The sequence below is a fragment of the Lissotriton helveticus genome, chromosome 3_2 (assembly GCF_964261635.1).
Source record: "Lissotriton helveticus chromosome 3_2, aLisHel1.1, whole genome shotgun sequence".
NCBI lineage: Eukaryota > Metazoa > Chordata > Amphibia > Caudata > Salamandridae > Lissotriton > Lissotriton helveticus.
In genome coordinates this window covers 12,392,088-12,415,000 of record NC_136062.1, presented here as the reverse complement: position 1 = coordinate 12,415,000, position 22,913 = coordinate 12,392,088, and the positions used below count along the sequence as shown (strand labels likewise).

Genomic DNA, 22,913 nt, shown 5'->3' with positions numbered 1-22,913 from the left:
CGCACTGCGCATTACATCATACTTCACAATTACCCTAACACTTCTCCACATATTACGCATAACATCAATATGCTACACTACCTAGGCCAGTATGCTGTATGAATCTTTACCTTTTGGACTTCTGACCTTTAACTTTGTACATGTAGAAAAGTCATATTCTGACCATTAGTATTTGTTCAATAACTGAAGCTTTTCCAAAATATTACTCACAAACTTGCACGTTATTTTTCAGTCTTCGGATGGCATATCTGCAGTTCCTCCCTTTACCAATCAAGGATTACTCTCCTTATTTGTCAAACTGAGCAAATTATTTTACTGAACAGTAGGAAACATCTCGCATAAAGTTTGCTTACCTTGGATAGATGCTGTTCGGTTCCAAATCCCAGCCCAAACACAGTGTTTGCTCTGCTGTCTGCCCATTGGCCAAACTTTTGAGAGGTTTTCGTAAACGTCATATTAGGCGAAATTGTGCTGTTTATTATCACCTGTGAAAACGATTAGGTATAAATTAATAAGGGGACTTCAAGCTGGAGCACTTGTAATATAGATACAATTTCTTTAATGTAGGTCAGCTGTTACCGATGTATAAAGCAGGTCCTATATTGAGAGAGGCGTGGTTCTTGTGAAAGGTTTTCAAATTGTCCTTTGGTGTAAATAACATTAACTATTTTGAAGTATGGTGGTATTTACGGCAGCAATAGATATACTTTATATGTTAAAAATTTAATGAGCAGGGTCAACAACTTCTGAATGTTTAAATCAAGTTTGTGTTTTATGTATATAAATATAATTTGACTGAGTTAACATTATAAAATCAAAAGTAGCGGTCATTTGCACTAATCGTAAATATGACTATCAACAGTCATATCAACATACTTTCTACAGTCACGGAATACAAAACATTTAAAAGTACTCTAATTTCATGTTTCTAATAATGATTTTGTAGTCAGGTTTACATTAGGTTATGCCGAGTCATGTTTAAAAACGTCAGTGGCGCTCCACATTATTAGAGCAGTAGATGTGATGACAAATTTTCAATTAAGTAGTGGAATACAAAATAATCTTGTATAACTAAAATGATGTACATTTTGAGTCTTATCAGCCCTCCTATCTGAACATTACAACCACATGGGTAATCCACAATGCAACATTTGTACCTAAATGGTTGAATATGCCACACTTATTTCAATCGCCAAGCGGGTCAATAAGATCACAATTAATAAAAAGGGAAGGCTGAGGACGAAGAAAAAGATCAACACGGGGGAAAGGGAAGACAACAGTTAGCGAGAAGGAGATTGAAGTGTGTAGTATTGGAGCCACCCGACCCGAACACTCCTATGTTGCAGCCTGTATCACCCCGGAAGGCAGGCTCGCCCGAGGGAATAAATAAACAGGCGCATGACCGCTCGAGGTCTTGGCCCATACATACTGTGTGAGCGTGTTTTATATTCTGCCCTAACCGCGTGTCGTTCTGCCATATGCCACCCTCCACACCACTTTGGTGACGAGGTAGGTCCCACCCATGCTTCCAACACACACAGTACAGATCTCAGCTCTGCAACGCCGCTGTGCTTAGGCCCGTCACCAGCGCGGCAGTCCCTACGTCGTCAGGGCACGACAGCGTTCAACCGGCGCCACCGGCCCGGTGGTGCCCCATCAACTCTTCCCTGCGCAGAAGGCACAAGATAGCAGCAGGAGGGGTGGATGACCGACAAAGCGACCCACAAGCAAGCACTGTAACGGCACGGTCACGGAGGCACCTGGCCAGCAGAGGAGAAATAAACTGAGTGCCCAGATGTCAGTGTAGGGTCTTGATAAGCTCAAGGACTGGAGCCACTGCCATGTGACTTGCTATCCATCTTACCGCTCCAGCATGCCTCTCCCCCTTCTCTCATGTGCTGGGAAGCACATCTACGGGGATCCCTGGCACTGCGTCCACAAGGTCTCCCCCCTCCCACCCCCCCCACCAAACTGCAGGAAAAAAATTAGAATGGCGTTATAATCCATATAGGTACCATAATAATACGCCCAGGTAACTTCATAACCGTTCACCTATATTCTTCCCTACATTACACTTATAGTAGTTTACAAGGACTGACTTTTTACCTAGATATGACACTGCATTCAGAACGTGGGTTTTCCCTACTTCGAAATCTCATACATTATGCCAGAGGATTCTTGGAAGCACAGCAGGACTATCATCTCCTGTATAATATCTACGTGTAAAGTTCATGCCCAACATCATCCTTAGTCCGACACAGTAATACAGCGAGGTAGAGACGAGATCAGGACTTCCCAGATGACACACTGACCAGAGACCAGAGACATGGCGGTTCCTGCATGAAGACACTCTAGCTCGCAGTGGTCTAACATCCCTCGCAGGGTGTGCAACTCGAGACCAAGATGGGGTCCCACAGTCTCTCACTTCAGGTAATGGGTTGACTTTATGCTAGAGGGATTCTTGGCATACACACATGCTAGGTACACTTCGGTACATCTAGTTAGGGAGACATCGTAGGAGTAAACATCTTTTTATTATCATGTATTGTATGAACTTGTATGTATTCATGACTACTGCAAGATGGTAGAGCTTTACCATTCATTTACTTTCATTGTTCTTCTATACCTATACATCTGCTACTGTCCAACGGTTGTTGCAGCTCATCTATTTTACACCAGAACAGCAACTGTTCAATAAATACTTATTGAAAACGCCCAGCCTGTTTATTCTGTGTACCACTCTAAGACGTACTAAGTAAGGACGAGTGAATGAGCGAAAAGTAGTATACTGTTGTTTCAAAAGTCCTGAGGGATCAGGGTTGTCATGTTCGATAATTGCCAAGAACTATTCTCTCCTTCGTAAGAGGAGTTTCTAGTGGCACTGAGAGCTAGCTGGTACAAAAGACCATCATACCTCGTTGGGGTGTTCGCAATCAGTCTTACACCAATCCTAAAGTGTATGTTATCCAAATGCGCAGATCCTGTATAGATTTTATAGGAACTACACAACAATGGTGATAGAAGAGATACGGAAAAGAAACATCTGGCACTCAGATTTTTTCAAGCACACGACAAGACACAGGTTGAGGTGTATGGCCCAGACCCTCCGTCTCTGCCCTGCGCACACAGAAGAGGGAGCACAGTGAAGGCCCCAGATGCCAGGAAACACAGGCCACAAGTCGCAAGCAGCCCCAGCGTCCTATCTTGAAAACATGAGTACCCCAGCTCAGGCAGGAGGGGCCAGCCCACAAGCAGCTGCCCGCAGCTACCACAACAACACCCACAGCCATGTGGCAACGCAACAATGTCACTCCTCCCACCGTTCAACGAGCTGGCGGACCCCGCCACAGCAGCCTCACGCTGGAGATTGTGGATTGGCCAGCTAGACCACTACTTTACCAGCATGAAGGAGACCGACAGTACAGTCAATTGGTCGTTGCTCATGTGCTACGGAGGTGGGGAACTGTACAACCTGTTTGAAATGCTCCCGAACACGGGGGACTATGAGGATTACAACACGACAGTAGGAGCACTGAACAGACATTTCGACCCTCAAATCGCAAAAGACTGAAAACCTTCCTTTTCCCTAAATAGTACCCCCTACAGTATCCCCTCCCCCTCGGTCTACACTAAATTAACAGCGCGGGGATGCCTTCGGGTCACCAGGCGCTTTATAAATCGCTAAATAAATAAATAAAATAAATCAATTCTGATTTTGAGAGGTTCAAGCTCTACAAGGCAAAACCAGAGGAGTCGGAGTCCATCGACATTTTCTATTCCAGACTACAGAAACTGGCCAGCTCATGCACATTCCCTGACCAGGCGCGGGGCGCGACCATTGGGGCGTGGGGGCGTAGCCCCCCCGCAGCCGCCCGCAGCTCCCTCGGCGTTTCTGAACTTAAGTAAACTGAATCAGTTTACTTGCGTTCAGAGAGGCAGAGGGAGAACTGACAATCATGTCATTCAGCATGACGTCAGACTGCCCACCCCCTTCAGAGTCTGAAGGGGTGGGCGGTCTGGCGTCATGTTGATTGACATGATTGTTACCAGGGCCAGCACCAGCAGGCAGCAACACAAGTGCGCATGAGTGGGGACGGAGGGCGAATTTTTTACCCGTGCCCACTCATGCGCACTTGTGTTTGCGCTTTTTTGCGCATGCCCATTAGGAGTCTCCTAATGGGCGTGCTGGGGACGAAAAGTAACCTGTTCAACTTACATGTGTAAGTTGTGAACATACCATCGAAGGGCCTCTGTTTCAACACATAGGAATTTCATGGAAACATGATGCCTTTAGTAACTGCAAATCTAAATATGTTGTATATGGAGTACTATGCCCGTGTGGACTTCTGTATATTGGCAAGACGAATCAGGAAATCCGTCAACGTATTTCCCAGCACAAATCCAGAATCAAAAATAAAGTGGAAACAGCATCTTTGGTGAATCATTGGACAAGATTAAAACACCAAATTAGTGACCTCAAATGGACAGTCATCTCTAAAGTCGAGTAAGATCTACATGGAGGTGACCATGACTTAAAACTATCCAGAAGGGAGGCACTGCTGATTGTCAAGTTTGATACGGCTGTATCAGGCTTAAATAAATTATCAGAGATCTATAAATTATAAAGTCCTGTACTCTACTAGAACGCTTGTTTTGTTCCATCCAGCGACATAACCCCAAGGGTTGTGTGACTATGATAGCCCAACATGCCCCAGTCCTGCTATGAATTCCTGCTAAATTTCATGAGCCATTAACCTGGTTGTCACAAACAGTCCCATTCCTTGTTTGTCTCCCTTTCATTTGTATTAATACATAGCGAAAATTCTTCACCCTGGCAAACCTCCTTACTGTCACTGTCACCAGTGCCACCATGGGGATGACTTCACCCTTGATCCGACATAACATGTGGGTAGCTCTTTTTGAGACCACAATACCCAGAACACAGCGCACTAACGGATGCGCAGGACCATTAATCCTGATTAAATGTATGCAGCTGACGGTAAGGGAGAGGTGTGGCGCCGCGGCCAGGGCGACTGACGCTGGAATCTGGGGATCAGGGTTCGATCCCCGGCTCCGGCGGCAGGTTAGCCCAGCACCATGTGACTCTGGGCAATAGCTTGCTTAATCTTCCCGACGGCCCCCAGCGCCTAGAGACCCTTACGGGTGATTGTGCGCTTTACAAATGTGGATTATTATTATTATTACGTTCCAGACTACATTACCTAGAATTACATGCGCGAACGCATGCGCAGTATTACGGACTCCGATTGAATCCAAGACCATGCGCAGGACCATCAATCCTAATTAAATGTATGCAGCTGACGGTACGTTCCAGACATTACCCAGAATTACATGCGCGAACGCATGCGCAGTATTACGGACTCCGATTGAATCCAGGACGCCGTTTGCCGCTCCCGGTCCAGGCAAGTGCATAGTCTGCTCGAACTTTTATCTATATTCTTTAGCCCACTTTGGCCACTCGGACCCTGCTAACGGTATTTCCCCCGTTTCTGCTCCCGTTTAGTTCTTCGCCCGGGCGACCCCTATTTGGACTGAGCCAGATTTCCGGTCCCCCCCTGCATTGTGGATCGCCGATTCACTCGGTAAGAAAACCTTGTAGTATTGACTACGTGATTCACCTGAGTATAGTAAGCCGGCTCCCGCTTAATTTCCATGCTTAGGGTGATTCACTTTGTACTTACAGGCTCGAAATTCCAACGAACTACTCTCCCTTAGTAAAGACCACACAGCGACTTGAGAGGTAAGGCTGTCCCCGCGGTTTATGCGAGCCCTTGAGAAGAGGATTGAACGATTGTTTGATTAATCCTTGCTCCCCCTTTTTGTGTTTCCTTTCCTTCCCCCGCACTACCTTTGAAGGAGATCTTCTTTATAAGCAGGACACCTTTGGACAAAAGTATTAAGTGATAAGCTGACTGGGTACCTAGTGTAGTAGCGCTCTCTTGGTTTCTTGTTCTTCTCAAATTAGAGATTAGACACTTGTTTCCCTTCTTTTTTACAGAGCTTTTTTGGCCCTGATGAGAATCCTGTTACCCTCAAGGATTCGAAACGCGTAGCCCTGTCAGTCTGCTTGACTAAGTCTTTGTGCCTATTGATTCCGCACCTAGACTAGCATCTTTACACTTTAAAACTGAGAATTGTGTTATCAATCCTGTTTGATCTAACTAATGCATTATGTATAGTGTATTGTTTGAGTTTAAGAGAATTTTTTTTCGAATTGGATAAGCAGACTTCGTACTTCACTTACTGGTCAATTGACACTCCAGTATATGTGGAGTAAATTGTATGAATGTTGGAATGGAAGAGGTTTGACTGATATGTTTTGAGAAATTATGAATGATGGTATGGATGAGGTTTTTATCTCACTTGTTGTGTCCTTATTTTCATTGTTTTTCTATAAATTGTTCTTGAATCACTGCATTTAATTAAAAAAATATGCATAAACAAAAATCTTTTTCAAAATAAACAGCTATTAATTAGCATTGAAGTGTATTGAATTGTTATCTTTACATTGTCCATTAAGTTAATTTCTAAAATCAGGCATCAGTATTGGCACTTTCTTCTTTTTGTTCAGTTAATGGGCTCACTGATTAGAGCCGACCCCCTTTGTTACCATTTGTGAAGTGAAGGCGCCAAGAAGGGGAGCAGAGCAGTTGGCGCAGACCCGGACCGGTGGCCGGTGAGGTAAGATTTGTTTTACATAATTCTCACCCCCCGTGCGCGACATACCCCCCTCCCCCCGTCGCGACATAACAACCCCCCCCCCACAGGCGCAAGTTATAGTAAGTAGAACTAACTAACGGGGGAATTTCTATGGTTTTGTACGAGTGAAATGTCCAACTAACTAGAACGTCCCTGAAACCTATGGTTTTCTCCATCTCTACCCGCTCTCCGTCTCTAGCCCCCTCTCCGTCTCTACCCCCACCTTCATTTCCCTCTCCACCCCCAAAGCCATCTCCATCTCTACCCCCTCTCCGTCTCTACCCCCCCTCTCCGTCTCTAGCCCCCCTCTCCGTCTCTAGCCCCCTCTCCGTCTCTAGCCCCCTCTCCGTCTCTAGCCCCCTCTCCGTCTCTACCCCCCTCTACCCCCAAAGCCATCTCCATCTCTACCCCCTCTCCGTCTCTACCCATCTCTACCCCTCTCTACCCCTCTCTACCCCTCTCTACCCCCATTTGCCTCTCCACCACAATGCCATCTCAGTCTCTACCCCTCTCTACCCCCATTTGCCTCTCCACACCCAATGCCATATCCATCTCTACCCCCCTCTCTGTCTCTCCCCCTCCCCCATCCCTACCCCCCTCCCCATCTCTCCCCGCCCTTCTCCATCTCTACCCGCCCTTCTCCATCTCTCCCCGCCCTTCTCCATCTCTCCCCGCCCTTCTCCATCTCTCCCCGCCCTTCTCCATCTCTCCTCCTATCTCGCTCTATCACCTTCCTATCCACAGCAGATTCTGGATATCAGTAGTTCTGTGGAGTGCACCATTTAAAGGAGCTGCTCTTCACCTAAACTTGGGAAATCCCCATAATTCCCCTCTTTCTTTTTTGCATATACATATTTGATTTTACTACAATCAAAAAAGTATTGGCTAGTGCTAGATCTAAAAACAACTGGAAATGTTGCTCCCAGATGAAGTTCATGCTGCCAAAGTCATTAGCCGGCATTTTAGGTGCAGTACACAATGCAAAGCAGATTTAAAGACAAACATGAGAGCTAACTACAGTTGCCCTTGTTGTGTGTGTGTGTGTGTTCCCATTCACATCAACAAGACATCCCAGGAGGTGTGGCAGTGCAGGTAAAGAAACTAACATCTCCTACTGCAAAGCCAGAGGCAGGCAAAAAAGTCTGGAGGATGCCACTTGTTTTGCTGTACATCATAAGCACTCACGGCTGGGCCTTCATCATCTGGTGCTGCACAGTCTACTTGTCAAGACTCCTGCCAATGCCCCCATCAGTCACCACTGATGCCCAGCTCCCAAATGTGAGGGGAAGATGTCCTGGACCCATGCCTAGAAAGCATCAGGACCTAGATGAGAACACCAAACAGAAAACAGCAAGCGGGCCTGGTCTCCGGATACCTACCTTTCCAGGATCTTCACATTTTCAAAAAGTGCCTAGTGTCGCTCAAGTACTGGTGACCTTGAACGTTACACCAAAAGGGCACCAGCGACTTTTGAAACAGAGGTGCTGGCTCTCGCCTCAATAGGAGTGTGGGGCCTGTTAGGAAGTTGCAAGTATTTATCTGCAATTTTGGCTGAAAGATTCTACTGGAGCGTCCTTTCAAGAGCACCTCACCTTCAGTTCAGAGTACTGCCCAAGTGCTGGTGCCCTCATAGGTACAGGATTTATCATTTGAAAGGTTTCATTTACAAGTCTTCAAGATGCCAATGACCGACACCTCTGCATAACTGGCCAAGACATGGCTATGAGTACCAACAACTTGTGCTGCCGTAACGCTTATGGTGCCTGCAGATTTATCTAAAGACCTTCTACTAGGAACATTAATTGGTATTGATACTTTGAACATTTAACACCGATTTGGAAAGATCACAAAGAATAATAAAAATTTACGAAAATGAATAAAGGGGAAAAGACTAGATAGAAAGAGAAGAAAGAAAATTATGAAAAGCTGCGTGTATTGTATCAAGTATTTGAGCACACCTGTTGTAATAGGGGACATCCCCTTTTATCTTCTAAAACTATAGAATAGATACACCTACCTGGAAGTTCCATTATCCGTGATACAGACCACAACGTTTAAAAATAGCATTAAGAAAGGTTGAGGAAAGTCCATACCACAAATATAACCAAGGAATGACTAGGTTTCAGTGGAAACAATTTCCACAGAATATAATAGAAAGGGAACATATTGCGCTAGGGCACCAAGGTTAGCGCTGCACAGGGGTGGCAATAGTTCCTGGAGGTTCACAAAGTTCTGAATAGTGTGTTAAACTGTGCTCAGGACAATACCACTGACTGGGCACAATAGAACTGTACTAGTTACGATACCCTGGTTACTTATGGAGTAGGTAATGAACCGTGAGAGGGAGGGGCTCAGAGTCGGATGTAGTGATTTGGTATCAGATGGGGTAACGTGGAGATGTCTTTATAATTTGATAACAAATATCTACTTTAAAGGCCTGTGGAACATTGGCACAAGATAATTCAATGTTTCTTAAGCTGCTCTAAGTCAAACTGCTCTCTTAACACAAGGCTTGCTCAAGAACCACATTCAGACAGTACATGTTGCTAGCTTGGCCACACCATATTGGAAAGGGACACAGTCTATGTGCACTTCACTAGAACAGATGTTGCAAATCACTTCTGAAGAAGTCACTGTTACTAGTACGTTACATCAGCTTGGGCAGTCCCAAAATGGGTATACAACCTTTACAACGCAACTTTTACAACGACCTACCATTACCACGCATTTTTTACAACGCAGGATCCATTACAACGCATACCATTACCACGCATGTATTTACAACGCAGGTACCTTTACAACGCATACCATTACAACGTAAGTATTGGTAAGTATATTATTTTATTAAAAATATTATACGTTTGCGTTTTTGGGTAAAGGGGTATTTTTAGGGTTCAGGGTCAGTTTTCAGTTTTTGGGTAAAGGGGTATTTTTAGGGTTCAGGGTCAGTTTTCAGTTTTTGGGTAAAGGGGTATTTTTAGGGTTTAGGGTCAGTTTTCAGTTTTTGGGTAAAGGGGTATTTTTAGGGTCAGTTTTCAGTTTTTGGGTAAAGGGGTATTTTTAGGGTTTAGGGTCAGTTTTCAGTTTTTGGGTAAAGGGGTATTTTTAGGGTTTAGGGTCAGTTTTCAGTTTTTGGGTAAAGGGGTATTTTTAGGGTTCAGGGTCAGTTTTGGGTTTTTGGGTAAAGGGTATTTTTAGGGTTCAGGGTCAGTTTTGGGTTTTTGGGTAAAGGGGTATTTTTAGGGTTTAGGGTCAGTTTTGGGTTTTTGGGTAAAGGGGTATTTTTTGGGTTCAGGGTCAGTTTTGGGTTTTTGGGTAAAAGGGTACAGGGTAAAAATTAAATATAATTAAATTTAAATTAAATTAAATTACATTATATTAATTTTAATTAAATTATATATTAAAAAATATTACATACTTACCAATACTTACGTTGTAATTGTATGCGTTGTAAAGGTATATGCGTTGTAAATACATGCGTGGTAATGGTATGCGTTGTAATGGATCCTGCGTTGTAAAAAATGCGTGGTAATGGTAGGCGTGGTAAAAGTATGCGTTGTAACGTCATACATCCCCCAAAATGTCACCATCAGAGACACGCGGGTAACAACAATCACACCTCCTAAGACCATGCAGGGATCATTCAGTGTTAGCCCCTTCTGATTGGTCTAGTTGTGTAGCATGCTGAGACTACTGATGGGCAGAAGCCACCCCCCTTTGCAATAATTTCTTTAGTGTCATAATCCTGTACTTTTACTGAACATACTTGCATGAATAGTGACACCTTTCCCATGTGGATTGCACCAATAAAAATCTCTGGTAGATTTCTCCTTTTTGGACATTCAGCCACTTTGCGGTCTATTCCCGTGCTGCACTTACTGCTGTATTGTATCCGGTCATGTAATAAATTCTCTTTATCATATGTACTGACAGATTGTTTTTTCTTTTAGCATGATTCTACATTGGGACTTCAGCATAAGATTAATATGTTCATTCCTTTGAATAAGACTACATGTATCACATGGGATGGACGGGATAAAAGAGGAGGAGTAGGAATAAAATCTGAAAGCCACTTAAGCAGGATAAAAACAAATGACGAATCAATTCATTTCATTTTCATTAGTCCAATCCACTAATACAACAGATACATGGCATCTTTAATTCGCTGTTGAAATTTAGTACAGTCCGGATCAACATACTGCATATACCTGCTTCTTTCTGAAGAAGCTCGATATTTTAAGCTACTACTGAGGATTCAGAAGAGAAAAACATTTGAATGCTAAGAGCCGATTCTTTGTTTTTTTTAACACAAAATGGCACTTTGCACTATGGAGCTACCCTTATAGAAACACATTCTTTCACGAAGACAAATGTGTTCTGCCATTTTGGATACCAAAATGTAAAAATCAAGTAAAGCATAAAAAAACAGATGTTTTAAGACGATTGAATTTCAATGTGCCAATAGAAAAGCAATTGGTGTTTGCACCATTAAAACACAAACACTTTTGTCATGATTCAATGAAAATGGCACATACTTATTCATAATTCTGTTTGACTGTAAAAATATACGGTCTTCTCCCTTAGTGCAAATTATTTTTTCAACTGAACAAACAATTATGTAAAATAATGCCCTACACGGTGAGAGACAACTTAATTACTACCTTACCGATGTACCCAGGCAACAGCAGCGACTGCATTGTTCTTGCAGCCAGGCTTCACAGGCTCACCAACAGCACAACTTCTGCAATGGACATTTCACTTCACCACTCTTAAAATAGAACATATCCAAACTCAAATAAGGAATGCTCGGCTCTCCACAATTCCCTGTTTCTATGTTAAAAAAAATCTCTAAGCAAAACCAGTATCCCCAACTTTTCAAAGACAATTAATTGATCCGGTCGATTAGGTACGTCAAGGTCTTCTTGTTTAACATCTGGAGAAGGGCTGCATGGTGGCACCCCTTTATTCACAATTATGAGTTACAAATCCCACATTTTCATTGTATTTCAAAAAAAGTTTCCTGCAAACCTAGGTTCTAAGCCCCATCTCATATACTAATGGACACCAAGCCACAGGAATAGACATAATCCCACCTTACAATAGTTTGGGAATGCATGAATTATTGTCCAATTAGTTGATGATCAATTTTAGCAAACCTAGGTTCTAAGCCCCATCTCATATACTAATGGACACCAAGCCACAGGAAGACACATAATCCACCATTACAAGAGTTTGGGAATGCATGAATTATTGTCCAATTAGTTGATGATCAATTTTAGCAAAACTGGGATAATGATATTAGGGGGCTGAGCTTGGGTGTAGAGAACAGCCAAGCTCAATCAAAGATTTATAGAGCGCGCTAATCCCCCCCCCCCCCCCCCCCCGAGGCGAATCCAGGCCTTTCATGAGAAGGGTCTATTCGAAAAACCAGGCCTTGAGTCCATTCCTTAGCTCGGGAAAGCTGTGATTGGTTTAGAATTTAACTGTTTGGAAGGACGTCATTCAAGCCAGTGGCTTCACAATATGTCACTAAAGCAAATGTCAATATAAATTCTCTGTGTAGAATGTATATATATCAATAAAGGAGGCTTATATTATTTGAGTGTAAACCTCATTAAATACAAACTTGCAACTTAAACAATATCACATTCAAGTTGTTTTTTTAAACTGTATTATGTATAAATTATCAAATCTGTCGTCAATTTTCAGAAATGTAAAGACTGCCTTCTTTGGTCCAAGATTTAAAACACTGGTTTGTTGAACTTGGTATGAAGGTTGAGGAGGATGTTGACGTTAGATCCAATTACTTCAAGGAGCACAAAAAGTAACCCTGAAACAAAGAACAAACAAAACTGGCTATCGTCTGATATATTCCAGACACTTTTGAAACATACTGCAAGACCTATTTAGGTCATTGCAAATAAAGGTGAACTTCTAGCTCAACTACAAGAGAGATGATGCCTCAGGTTAGGAAGTGACTATGTACAGCTTTGGTTTTGCAGTCTCCGGTGACTTGGAACAGTGAAAGCTAGAACTGCTTTACAATTACAAGAAAAACCAACTCTGAATTTCTTGCCTGAAAGAGCATGAGACCATCACACATTTAAAGTCAAATGGCAAGAACGTGAACCAAAAATAATTAAAAGACTTTTGGTGTTGCAAAAAGCTGGAAGATTGTTAGACCTGTCAGTGGGCGGTCCACTCTTCATCCAAACTTTGCCTTCAACTTCCTGTTTTTGGATCTTTGCTTTTGTTGGCCTTAGGACACTAGCACTGGTTAGCAGTGGTAAAGCTTGTGCTTACTCCCCAAAACATGGTTAAATTGGCTTACACCTGACTGGCATATTTATTTTACTTATAAGTGCCTAGTAAAGTGGTATATCATATACGCAGGGCCTATAAATTAAATGCTACTAGTGGGCTTGCAGCACGTATTGTGCCATCGACTTATGTAGCCCTTTAAAACTTTCCCCCAGCCTACCATTTCAGCCTGCCAGCAGTTATATACTGTCAATACAACTTGGTAAAATAAAAATAACCCCTCGGTGCTTAATTTGAGCAGATGCTATCAGGTGCTCAGCACCGGCACTTCTTTCACAGGGTCAGGGCTACAATTTCTGACCCTGAAGGTGGTGGTCTCAATATTAATTGTTCAAATTCAAAATAAAAAGAACATACATTGCAGGGTGACTGGCTGGTGAATGTTCATAGACAGGCCAGCATCGGCCAGTCCAGGCAGGCATGATTGTGTATCACCACGTTAGTGAGGATGTCATAATGCAGATCACAAATCCAAGAAGTCATCACTATGTCTTGCATTCTATTCCCCGAGTCTGCTGCACCCTGCCACTACCTGAGCCTAAGCCTCCCATTGGATAATTGTAGCTGGGAGCTGGCTCATGACGGAGTTGAGGCAATGAAGCTGCGAGAGCGCATTTGGAACTTGGGAGTGAGGGCTCTTGAGGAAGAACAAACAAGTGTAGACTTTCCACTTGCTGTGTAGCCAGAGTAGCATATCCTGCAGCCCTGGATTGCTGCCATCCTCAATGTGGTCTATGCGGCTGTGGCCCAACAAACTTTTGTGCGCCATGGCGTCACCTGTAGAATCTGTGCGCGGCACCCCAGCATGGTAATTGCGGAGCGTGCATGAGTTCAGTAGGCACCCCAGCCATACTTACCAGCATTGGCAGCATTACGGCTGGGGACAATGCCGGTGCTGTAGCAGGCAGGGTCACAGAAAGCTGAGCATTGGATGCCGATGCCATCCTTGGACCTATTAATTACAGACCGCACTAGCAGTGACATCAACTGCTGTGCTCGAGCAGCTACCTGTTGTGCAAATAATCCAGTTATACTACACCGATTAATATATGCAAAAAAGCATTTTCTTTTGGTGTACATTATGTTTTTGCACTCAGTGTAGGTAAAAAGGAAAACACATGTCATCTTCCTCTTCATTAGGAAAGACAACAGGAAAACGCAGAGTTCAAAATAGCAGGGACATGTACAGGCTGACGACAGGGGTCACAGGCAGCAGCAGTGTTATAAATGAGAGAGTGAGCAGGAGTAAAGAGGAGAAAGAAACAACAGGAGAGGAGAGAGATAAGACGAAGCTAAGTAGAAGAAAAGGAGAGCAAATCAGATACAAAGAAAAAACAGTCATGATGTGAAGAAGAGAGCATTAAGAAGAGAGAAGATAGAATGAAAGGATGTAGAGGACAGGACAAATGAAAAAAACAGACAAATGATAAAACGGAGACACAGCTAATCACTGCTAGAAGAGTGATAGTAAAGAGCCAAGATTGAGGAGAGAGCAGAGCATGGATAAAAGTGAAGAGGAAAAAGGGCAGGGCTAGAATGAATAGAGGGCAAAGCAGAAATACAGGGAATAAGGTAACGCACCAGGTGTGACAAAGATGATAGAAAATAATTAGAGAGGTGAGAGAATAGACTCTTAGAGCAAAGACTTGGGGGACAGACAACAGATCAAGGTTAGAAGATGGTGACTGAGGCAGTGAGAGTGTTGAAAGTGGGGCTCACCGGAGCAAGTGAGCTGTGGCCTCCTTGGCAAATGTTTCAGCACCTGGACTTCTTTTTTTTTTTAGAAATTATGCACTGCTTTGCCATGCCCAAAACTCTCCTATTAATACATATATGTCACCCCTAACGTAGGCCATAAACATCTCAGGGCAGGGTGCATTTGTAATAAAGTTGGACAAGCACTTAAGTTTTACATGCCCTGGTAATGAAAAATTCACATATTATTTTTCATTATTTGGAGGCCTACCCCTCCTATTGGATAACATTGCTTTACCTTATTACATTTTCTAAGTGATAACATTTGATTGATTGTAGGTGGTGAAGTCCAGAAAATTCCAGACATTCTGTGTGGGTAGGAGGCCTCCCAATTCAAAGGAGGCACCAGGTATAAAAAAGGGACCCTCAGACCCACTCTTCAGTTTACTCTTGGGCCTATGGAAGGACTCTGAGAACTGCCTGCTGTGTGTTTCAGAGGGACTGCTTTGCTGCACTAAGAAGTATTACTCTGCTGCCTCAGGGTCAGAAAAGGCTCCAACCATCTTTAACCTGGAACCTCCCCGAGTGAGTATTGACCCGCGAAGTGGTGCCACCCCAGTCCTGGATCCTGTAAAGTGGCTGTAAAGGTGCCCAAAAGCCCAAATCCAAAATTTGGGACTTAGGGCACTTTTTGGCCAAAATCTTCTGAGAACCGAGAGGAGACCGGGGCCTACCTGCTTGTCTATCCACACAAGGTGTATTGCCGGTAAGCCTGACTCTGCAGCTTTTCTGTTATGTTCTTTTCCATAAAGGAAAATACTGTTCAGCTGCTCCTCGAAGAAGTAGTATTCAGTCTTGCTGAGTTCTAGTCAGCTATAGCCTGCAGCTTCATCCCACTAGAGCTTTGACTTAAAAAAAGAGACTAAGCCCAAATGTAGAATCTTCACCACAACTTCAACCAGCGGCTTCCCTGAAATGATTCCTCCTTTTCCGACACCGCCAGCTACCTTGCACCACTGAACTTTACCTTATCAGACATCTTATTTTTACGTTTCTTCTGAGTCCCAAAGATAATCAGAGTCCGGGGCCAATCCACATCTGAACTGCACTCCATTAGCATCAGCAATAACGTTCGACTTTGCCCTGGTCTCAAGCGACTCAATGTTTACGGTTGGCACTTTGAATTTTTTGTGTTATTGTCTACATTAAACTTTCAAAATGCATAACTCCGGTTCTATTGTACTTTTGTTGCTGTGGTGACAAATTCATTAACATTTACTCTTACTAAATTGGTGTGGAAACCTTCTTGAGTTTATAACTGTTTGTGTGCTGCAAAAGAACTCTACGCATTGCCTCCAAGTTAGGCCTGACTGTTTTTGGTTCCAAGCTACCAGAGGTTAAGCACAGTTTAATTTAGTGACTGTTGTGGTTAATTACGACAGGGATTACCACTGTTGCTTGAGAAGGGCTCACAAAGGCCTCAACCAACAACCACATTTCTTAAACTGACTTAATAGTTTGATTTATATGAAATGTGGACTCTGGATGTATGAAGTGTATAAATGCACATCATTCTTTTAAATTTGCAGTTTCTATACGGGACATAAAAAAGATTCCTTTCTAAACTAAACGAGCATTGGTAAACCAATTAGCCTACTACAGCACATCAACTAATTACTAGATGTACTTATGTTAGACGAAACAGCGTGAAGTTGTTAACAAGATTGCTGCTCTTCAAAATGTTACAAGATGTTACTCTCAAGTTAAAAGCAACTGCTCTTATAAGTGTCACAAATCTGCAGTAACTCACATTTTTCATAAATGTGCCTCTTCTATTTCAAATCTTTCACATAATTTATGGGGGGTTGGTTTCATATCCACTTTCTACTCTAATAAATTGTGTATCTTTTCTAGGGGATAAGTCAATATTAAGGATGGGTGGAGTTCACGGAACAAAAACTCAGTGGAATTCCACAGAGATTTGCTGCCCCTACTTCCTTACTCCAGCTGCCTGACTCTCCCTGCTGCCCACTTATTACCCGCTTACAAGCCTCTCAGATGCCTCGTGGAACGGGAGATGAGGGCAAGTAAGAATGAAGGCAGCGAGGCGAGTGTAGGTATGGCAGACCTCACCATGGGAGTCAAAGGCACCCACACATCACTTCTACAGTAAAATGGCAATGACAAATGGCAACTTCTGCTCAAAATGTGTCCAAACTAAAGTAAAACACATTGTATCCTCCTCAAAAAAGCTGAAAATTCTCTGTGACCATCCAATGCAAAGGAGCCTAACAGTCCATACGCAAACTGCATATTATATTTCCAGCGGTAACACGAACAATTAGCTACGAAAACAAACACCTAAAATATTCCTATACACTTGCGTAATATGAATACATGATGTCTGACTTTCGAGAGAAACGAGCGCTGGGCAGGCAGCACCTGAAAGATCCTGCTCGAGAGGGAATTGGTCATTTTCTCTAAGCCCTTTCCCCACCAGAGTCCCCAGAGGAAGACTCAGTGGTGTGCAGAGTACAGGTCCCGCCCGTGACCACAACTTCTGGCATCCAGTGTACTTCCTCATGTTGGCTTGTTTACAGTGGCGGCTGGTGACATTTGAAAGTGGTGAGGTGGAAAGTGATAATCATACTGCACCGTCGCGAGCGAGCGCAGCGAGCGAGCCCGAACCCCTTAAGGAGGGTTCGGTGGGAATTCCCCCCGAGAAAATTTTGAAAAAATAGTGGAAAAATGGAGCATTTTCAAGCAAATTTGAGAAAGCAGGAAGGTTAATAAAGCAATTGTGAAAGTGCAGGTATTTATTAAAGAGCTGTCATATAACATAGGTAGCTGCTTATTCAGTATAACCACAGAGCTTCATAACAGACTCCTGCAGCGCTTAGGAGAAAAACGGTCCGTGGCGCTGGTCTGTGACCGAATCAGGGAGGGTGCGGGCCCGGGGCTTGAGAGACACTCGTGAGAAGGGGGGTGCACACTCGCAGACCTTCAGGAAGAAGGACCATCAGGCGAGAAGAGGGTGCGAATGCATGGGTGAAATATGTGAGAGCATGTCTCCTGTCCCAGGACTATATATGAGACAGCATGAACCCACACAGTATATGAGACAGCATGAACCCGCCCTACACCCCAAGACCAGGGCTGTTCTGAAGGGATCAGGGCAATGCAACTAAGGGCCAATAGATGTTGGGAACTATGCCTAGGACGTGGCAGAATGCTAATTTGCACCAACTGCCTGAACAGTTAGTGGGAAACTGAGAATTTAATGCAGGTCTCTTAATGAGGCCGATTGCTTTTCTACAGGTTTAACGGTAACCTTCCTTCCTGTTGATGCCCTGCAGTTAAAAGGCTGTGCAGTAAAAAGTAACAAAATATTTTAACTATTAATTATTCATCCAAGGTTCAGGAGAATCCCCAGTTGGCAGCACTGGCATAGGCACAAATAAATATCTTGCCAACACTCAATACACTGCAGACTTGTAGCCTAGCGAAAAGCAACAGACATGCAGGTTGTTACGTAGGTAGTGTTTTCAAGTAGGCACACTACTCAGAACGTTCCCAACCTAAAGCGCAGGAACGAAACTGTTTGCAAGATTTCCTGTCCCATCTAGTATAGATGGACAAGATACAGAGCTTAAAGGCGAGCTCTTGTAAACTGTTCAAAAAACATTTCTAAAGACTCGGATAAGCAAAGAAACAAATCTTAATACCAACTCTGCATATTAACACGTTAACAGTCCCTTCCAGACTTAAATCTAGCCAGGATGGGCAAGGGGAAAAGGAGGAGCTGGGCAGATAAATCTGCAACCTTCTAAGTGTAAAAATCAGTCTTCCTGAAGTGAAACCAGTTTTAGTGCAGACCTCAACATTGCCAGGTGCTACCTACAAGTGCTACAAGTTGCCTTTTTAAGATTGAAAAATCCTTTGAACTCAATGATAACCAGCACCCTCACCCCCACAAACAACCAGAGAAATCTAGTCTCCCTAACCCTATAAAAACCAAGACAAACACATCCACTTCCACGTTCGCATCTTGAGTTGAAGATGAAAGAGCTGTAGATACTGGAAGCCGCACGTATCACCAGTGAGTGAAATGTCCTTTGAGAAAGCGAAGAAACAGGCATGTGAGAGTCTTCGTGAACGAAGAGACCCTCAAAAAGACCAATAAGGAGAGCACCACCATCTCACCACAGAATTCATCATGGCAAACTTTAATAGAGCCCTTGTATGGTAGGTAGACAGTATGATGTATATAATTTTCTTTCTGTTTTGATTCAACTGCAATTCCCTTTATTTTCTCCTATGTATTTAGGAAAACTGTCAACGTCACAATGATGTATGTTTGTTGATGCTGCGGGTCACTGAGCTCCGCCCTTTACGTGTGTTTAAAAATAACTTTAATAGAGCCGGGTTGCACATAAATGGAGGTCATTATCAAACAGAGCTTCATAGGGAGCTGCCGTACATTATAACCTGTTCTCATCCATGTACGTGGGACTGGTGGAATACGAAAGGAGAACATTCGGGCCACTATCTGCAGGCGAGGTCTTCCAAAACACCGTGTGGGAGAGATGCTCCCAGAATCTGCAATGCATGTCTGTGATATTCTCAAATATGCCCTGCCCCTGCCCTCACTGAGAGGATCTGAACTCTGACCTCCAGTCCATCCATGGTAACCACAGCCTCCAATCCATTCTCGGACTGCCGACCGACCTGCCAGACACACCCAGGACCTAATCTATCCATTCTAGTGCTCCCCGACCCCGTGCCACCCTCGGACTCACTTCCGTCCCCAGACCTCAGTCTCAGACCGCATAGGAAACCAAAGTAGGGAGTCATGCCTGACATATATGCTTAACTTGGACTCGGGCCAGCCCCAAAACGCCTATAGCCCAGTCGTGACGCACGATGCATTTGCAAACAGATCAGCCCACCTCTGTCCCTAAGTGCGTAGACTGTAGACACCGCGGCCCCCTCGGCCATGCCATTCCTTACTGCCTTCAAGAGCTCATTACGATTTTTAGAACCATTTAATGCAGAACAGTTAACCAACCGGTCCCAGGCCCAACGCTAAACCTAAATATCCACCTCTGTACGCACTCACAGTCAGGAAGTTCACTTACAAATTCCAAAGCCGCTTTTAGGTGAAGCTGCTTGGAACCAGAAGCAAGCAACTTAAGTGCGAAAAACTTACGTGGATGCGAAAGCAGCACACAAGGAGGGGGCATGTCTGAGGACCCTACTCCCTCAAGACAGCGGAGAGGACAGCAACAAATATGCATGTGGTGTCTAAAAAATAGAGACGAGCTGCATGACGCCATCAGTAATGGTGCAAATGGTCCTGGCGCAAGCAAGGGAAACTACCCATGTGGCTGCAAGTGGGCAGTAAAAGTGAAGAACTATCAGGGCATAGGCCGCTCAAGCCCATGGGCACCCCTGTCACTACACCAAAGGCAGCTATGCCCCTGGTCCCCCTAAAAAGCCTGTGACGCCATGTATAATCAGGGCCACTGGTATTATGCGGCAGGGAAGGACCAAATTTTGCGGCAAGAAAACGCAAATGATGTGGTTTAATGTGGCACATTTTACGATCGTATTACTGCATGTTTTTGTCATCTTTGCACTTGTTAACACTTCCTGGGCATTGCTTGACCCTCATTAGCACCGGTTTAACACAAAAATATAGCAATAAGCAACAGAATGGTGACCAATCAAGCTTTACAGAGGGCCTTCCACTGAGGGGCAGCACGTGTTGCTGCGTCTTTAGTAACTTTTGAACCCTTTGAGATAGAAATGAACCTTTTTTTATTACAATCTGAAGATTATGCAGAAGACGATGGATTATGTGGCAGATGCGGCAAATGCATACTTAAGCGAAAAACGACGCGGCCGCATAATTACATGATCTTTGTAGACTTTCAGGCCCAAGGAGCATTTTATATTGCAATGATGCCCGCCCGGTCCGATCAAAAGGTTTTGTATTATTAGCCCCTGCTCCAAAATGCAGCATGCTGTTCTCTGAGGCCAGAGTTCGCTGATGTGTGGAATGATTAAAATAAAGATTTACACCCATAGAGGAATGAAATCCACTAAATGCAGAAAGAATGTGAGTCCTATAACCGGTCGCCAGGAGTACCCCACTTACCTCGCTTTTGTTACCATAGTGGCCTTCCTTCAGGTTCAGCTGCAAACCATCTTTCCTTGTGTGAGTGCGCAGCGCCGCTCCTAGCTGAGATGAAACTCGATTTGAAACGCTGAACCAATTTGGAGATGTTGGAAGCAATTCAGTAGCTGGGCCCCACAAAGACGAACGTTTTAACAAAGCGGATATGGCGCAGTTTGGACACAATTAAGCGTGCAATGTGTGCACAAAGCTTTATCATGCTAAAACAGATGGCCGGTGTGCTGCAAGGGACAGGGATTTGTAGAAAGAAGGACATGCTTTGAAAGTCATATAGTGATTGAAAAAGCAATAGCGAAGCATTTCAAGTAAATCGGATTTTAATTTTGCTGTTTTACAGCCCAGTAAGATGTAAAGCAAGAACATTTTCCTTTCGAGTCAACCAAGAAAAGTACCACATTGCCGCTCCTACTTCCACATTACAGTATTATAGTAAAACAGAAAACAACCATTCCATACTTATCCAAAATCATACAAACGTGATCCTTGCGTGTTGCTGCGTTTCAGACAAAATGCCACATGCTGCTTTGTATCTAGTTAAGATCTCTTCCTTTCTATATTTTCTTTCAGTTACATTTCTATGTTTAGCCACAGGCTGCTTTATTTGTCTGAAACAAGACATCAGGCCATTAATTCTTTAATAAACTGCAATAAGAAGCAGAGAGTTGGCTTTTGGTCAGCCCCCTCGAGACATTGGCTTGCATGTATTTTTTATGCTTTGCCATTTTTGGGCTGGGTTTTCCGTGAAGGATACAGCTTTAAGAGGATGGGTGTATTGTCCCATTTGTGCTCTCATTTGACCTTGGATGATGGAACCTGAAGTGGTTCTTTTGTAAGTCTGCAGACAGGGCTTGACTGGTATCTTTTATTTATGAGGAACTACACACCGTTAGTCACTTATCACATTTGCACTTTTTTTTGTCATGATAACAACTTAATGTATTTAAAACTTAAACACACTCTGCTATAACCTAGGCCCCACAAAGATATTTCACCAACAGTGCTTTTAGTTATTAGAACCTTCATTATCTTATTGCCTGTATCCCTCTCTGCCCGCGCATCTCCCTGCAACGCTTCCCGTCGTATGCACCTCTCCAAGCCTCACCTCTCCTTGCCAGCGCCTCTCCCTGTCTGCATTCAGGCCATGCCACTCCGAACCTATAAATCTCCCTGCTTCTACCTCTCTCTAACTGTAAATATTCACCCTCCACTCCTGGCCAGTAGCTCTCCTGCCCATATATCTCCCATCCTGCACCTGTCCAAGCCCTCTTCTCTTTCTGTCCACACTTCTCCTTGCCTGCTCCTCTACTTTGCTGTACAGATCACTACCACAAACCCTCCATTCTCCCATCTCCCTAACTCTATGCCTGTTCCTGGAACTATCTGCATCGAGCTCGCTTCTTTCCCAGCGGATACCTTTGCCTGCCAAACTCTCGGGGGCTCCCAGCTTTCTTCCCTGTTTGCCTGTTTTCCTGATCGTATCTCTCCCCAACAGTTCTTCTCTCTCTTAGCTGCTCCCTCTGCTTGCACATCTTGCGCTTCCAGCCTGTACCCCAGTCTACCTTTATTTCTGCCTATCTGCATCACCTCCCCCCTCCCCCCCCCCCCCCCATGTCGGCTAATTTCCTAGCCAGGATGCTGTCTGCATCTCTCCTTGCATGTTCTTTTTCTTGGCCACTCCTTTCTCTGCCTGCATCACTGCTAGCCTGTACCTTTCTCCGCCGCTCCTAGCTGAGATGAAACTCGATTTGTATTCCCCTGTTGAATAACTCAGCCGATTTTTATACAGAGCACACTGTGACCAGAACCACTCTGAGTTAGCTAACAGTTTTGGTGGATATGCAGTGGAGTAACACAAAATGACGAGGGAGTCCTTGCAGAATGTGACGATCCCACCCCCCCCTCCCACGGAGTCTCCCGATATCTCACAGATATGGGCTACAAATACTGTACAGAAAAGTTAAGTAGTTACTTACAGGTA

General features: G+C 44.0%; 1 protein-coding gene across 2 annotated transcripts in view; it reads right to left on the bottom strand.

Annotated features, from left to right (window-relative positions):
• HOMER2 (homer scaffold protein 2) overlaps nt 1-22,913 on the bottom strand; it is a 697,936-nt gene that overhangs the window by 477,544 nt on the left and 197,479 nt on the right. For both annotated transcript variants that reach the window (XM_078684745.1, XM_078684746.1), the window contains one exon: nt 354-485. In XM_078684745.1, coding sequence (XP_078540871.1) covers nt 354-485 — 132 coding nt within the window. The remainder of the gene's footprint in view (nt 1-353; nt 486-22,913) is intronic.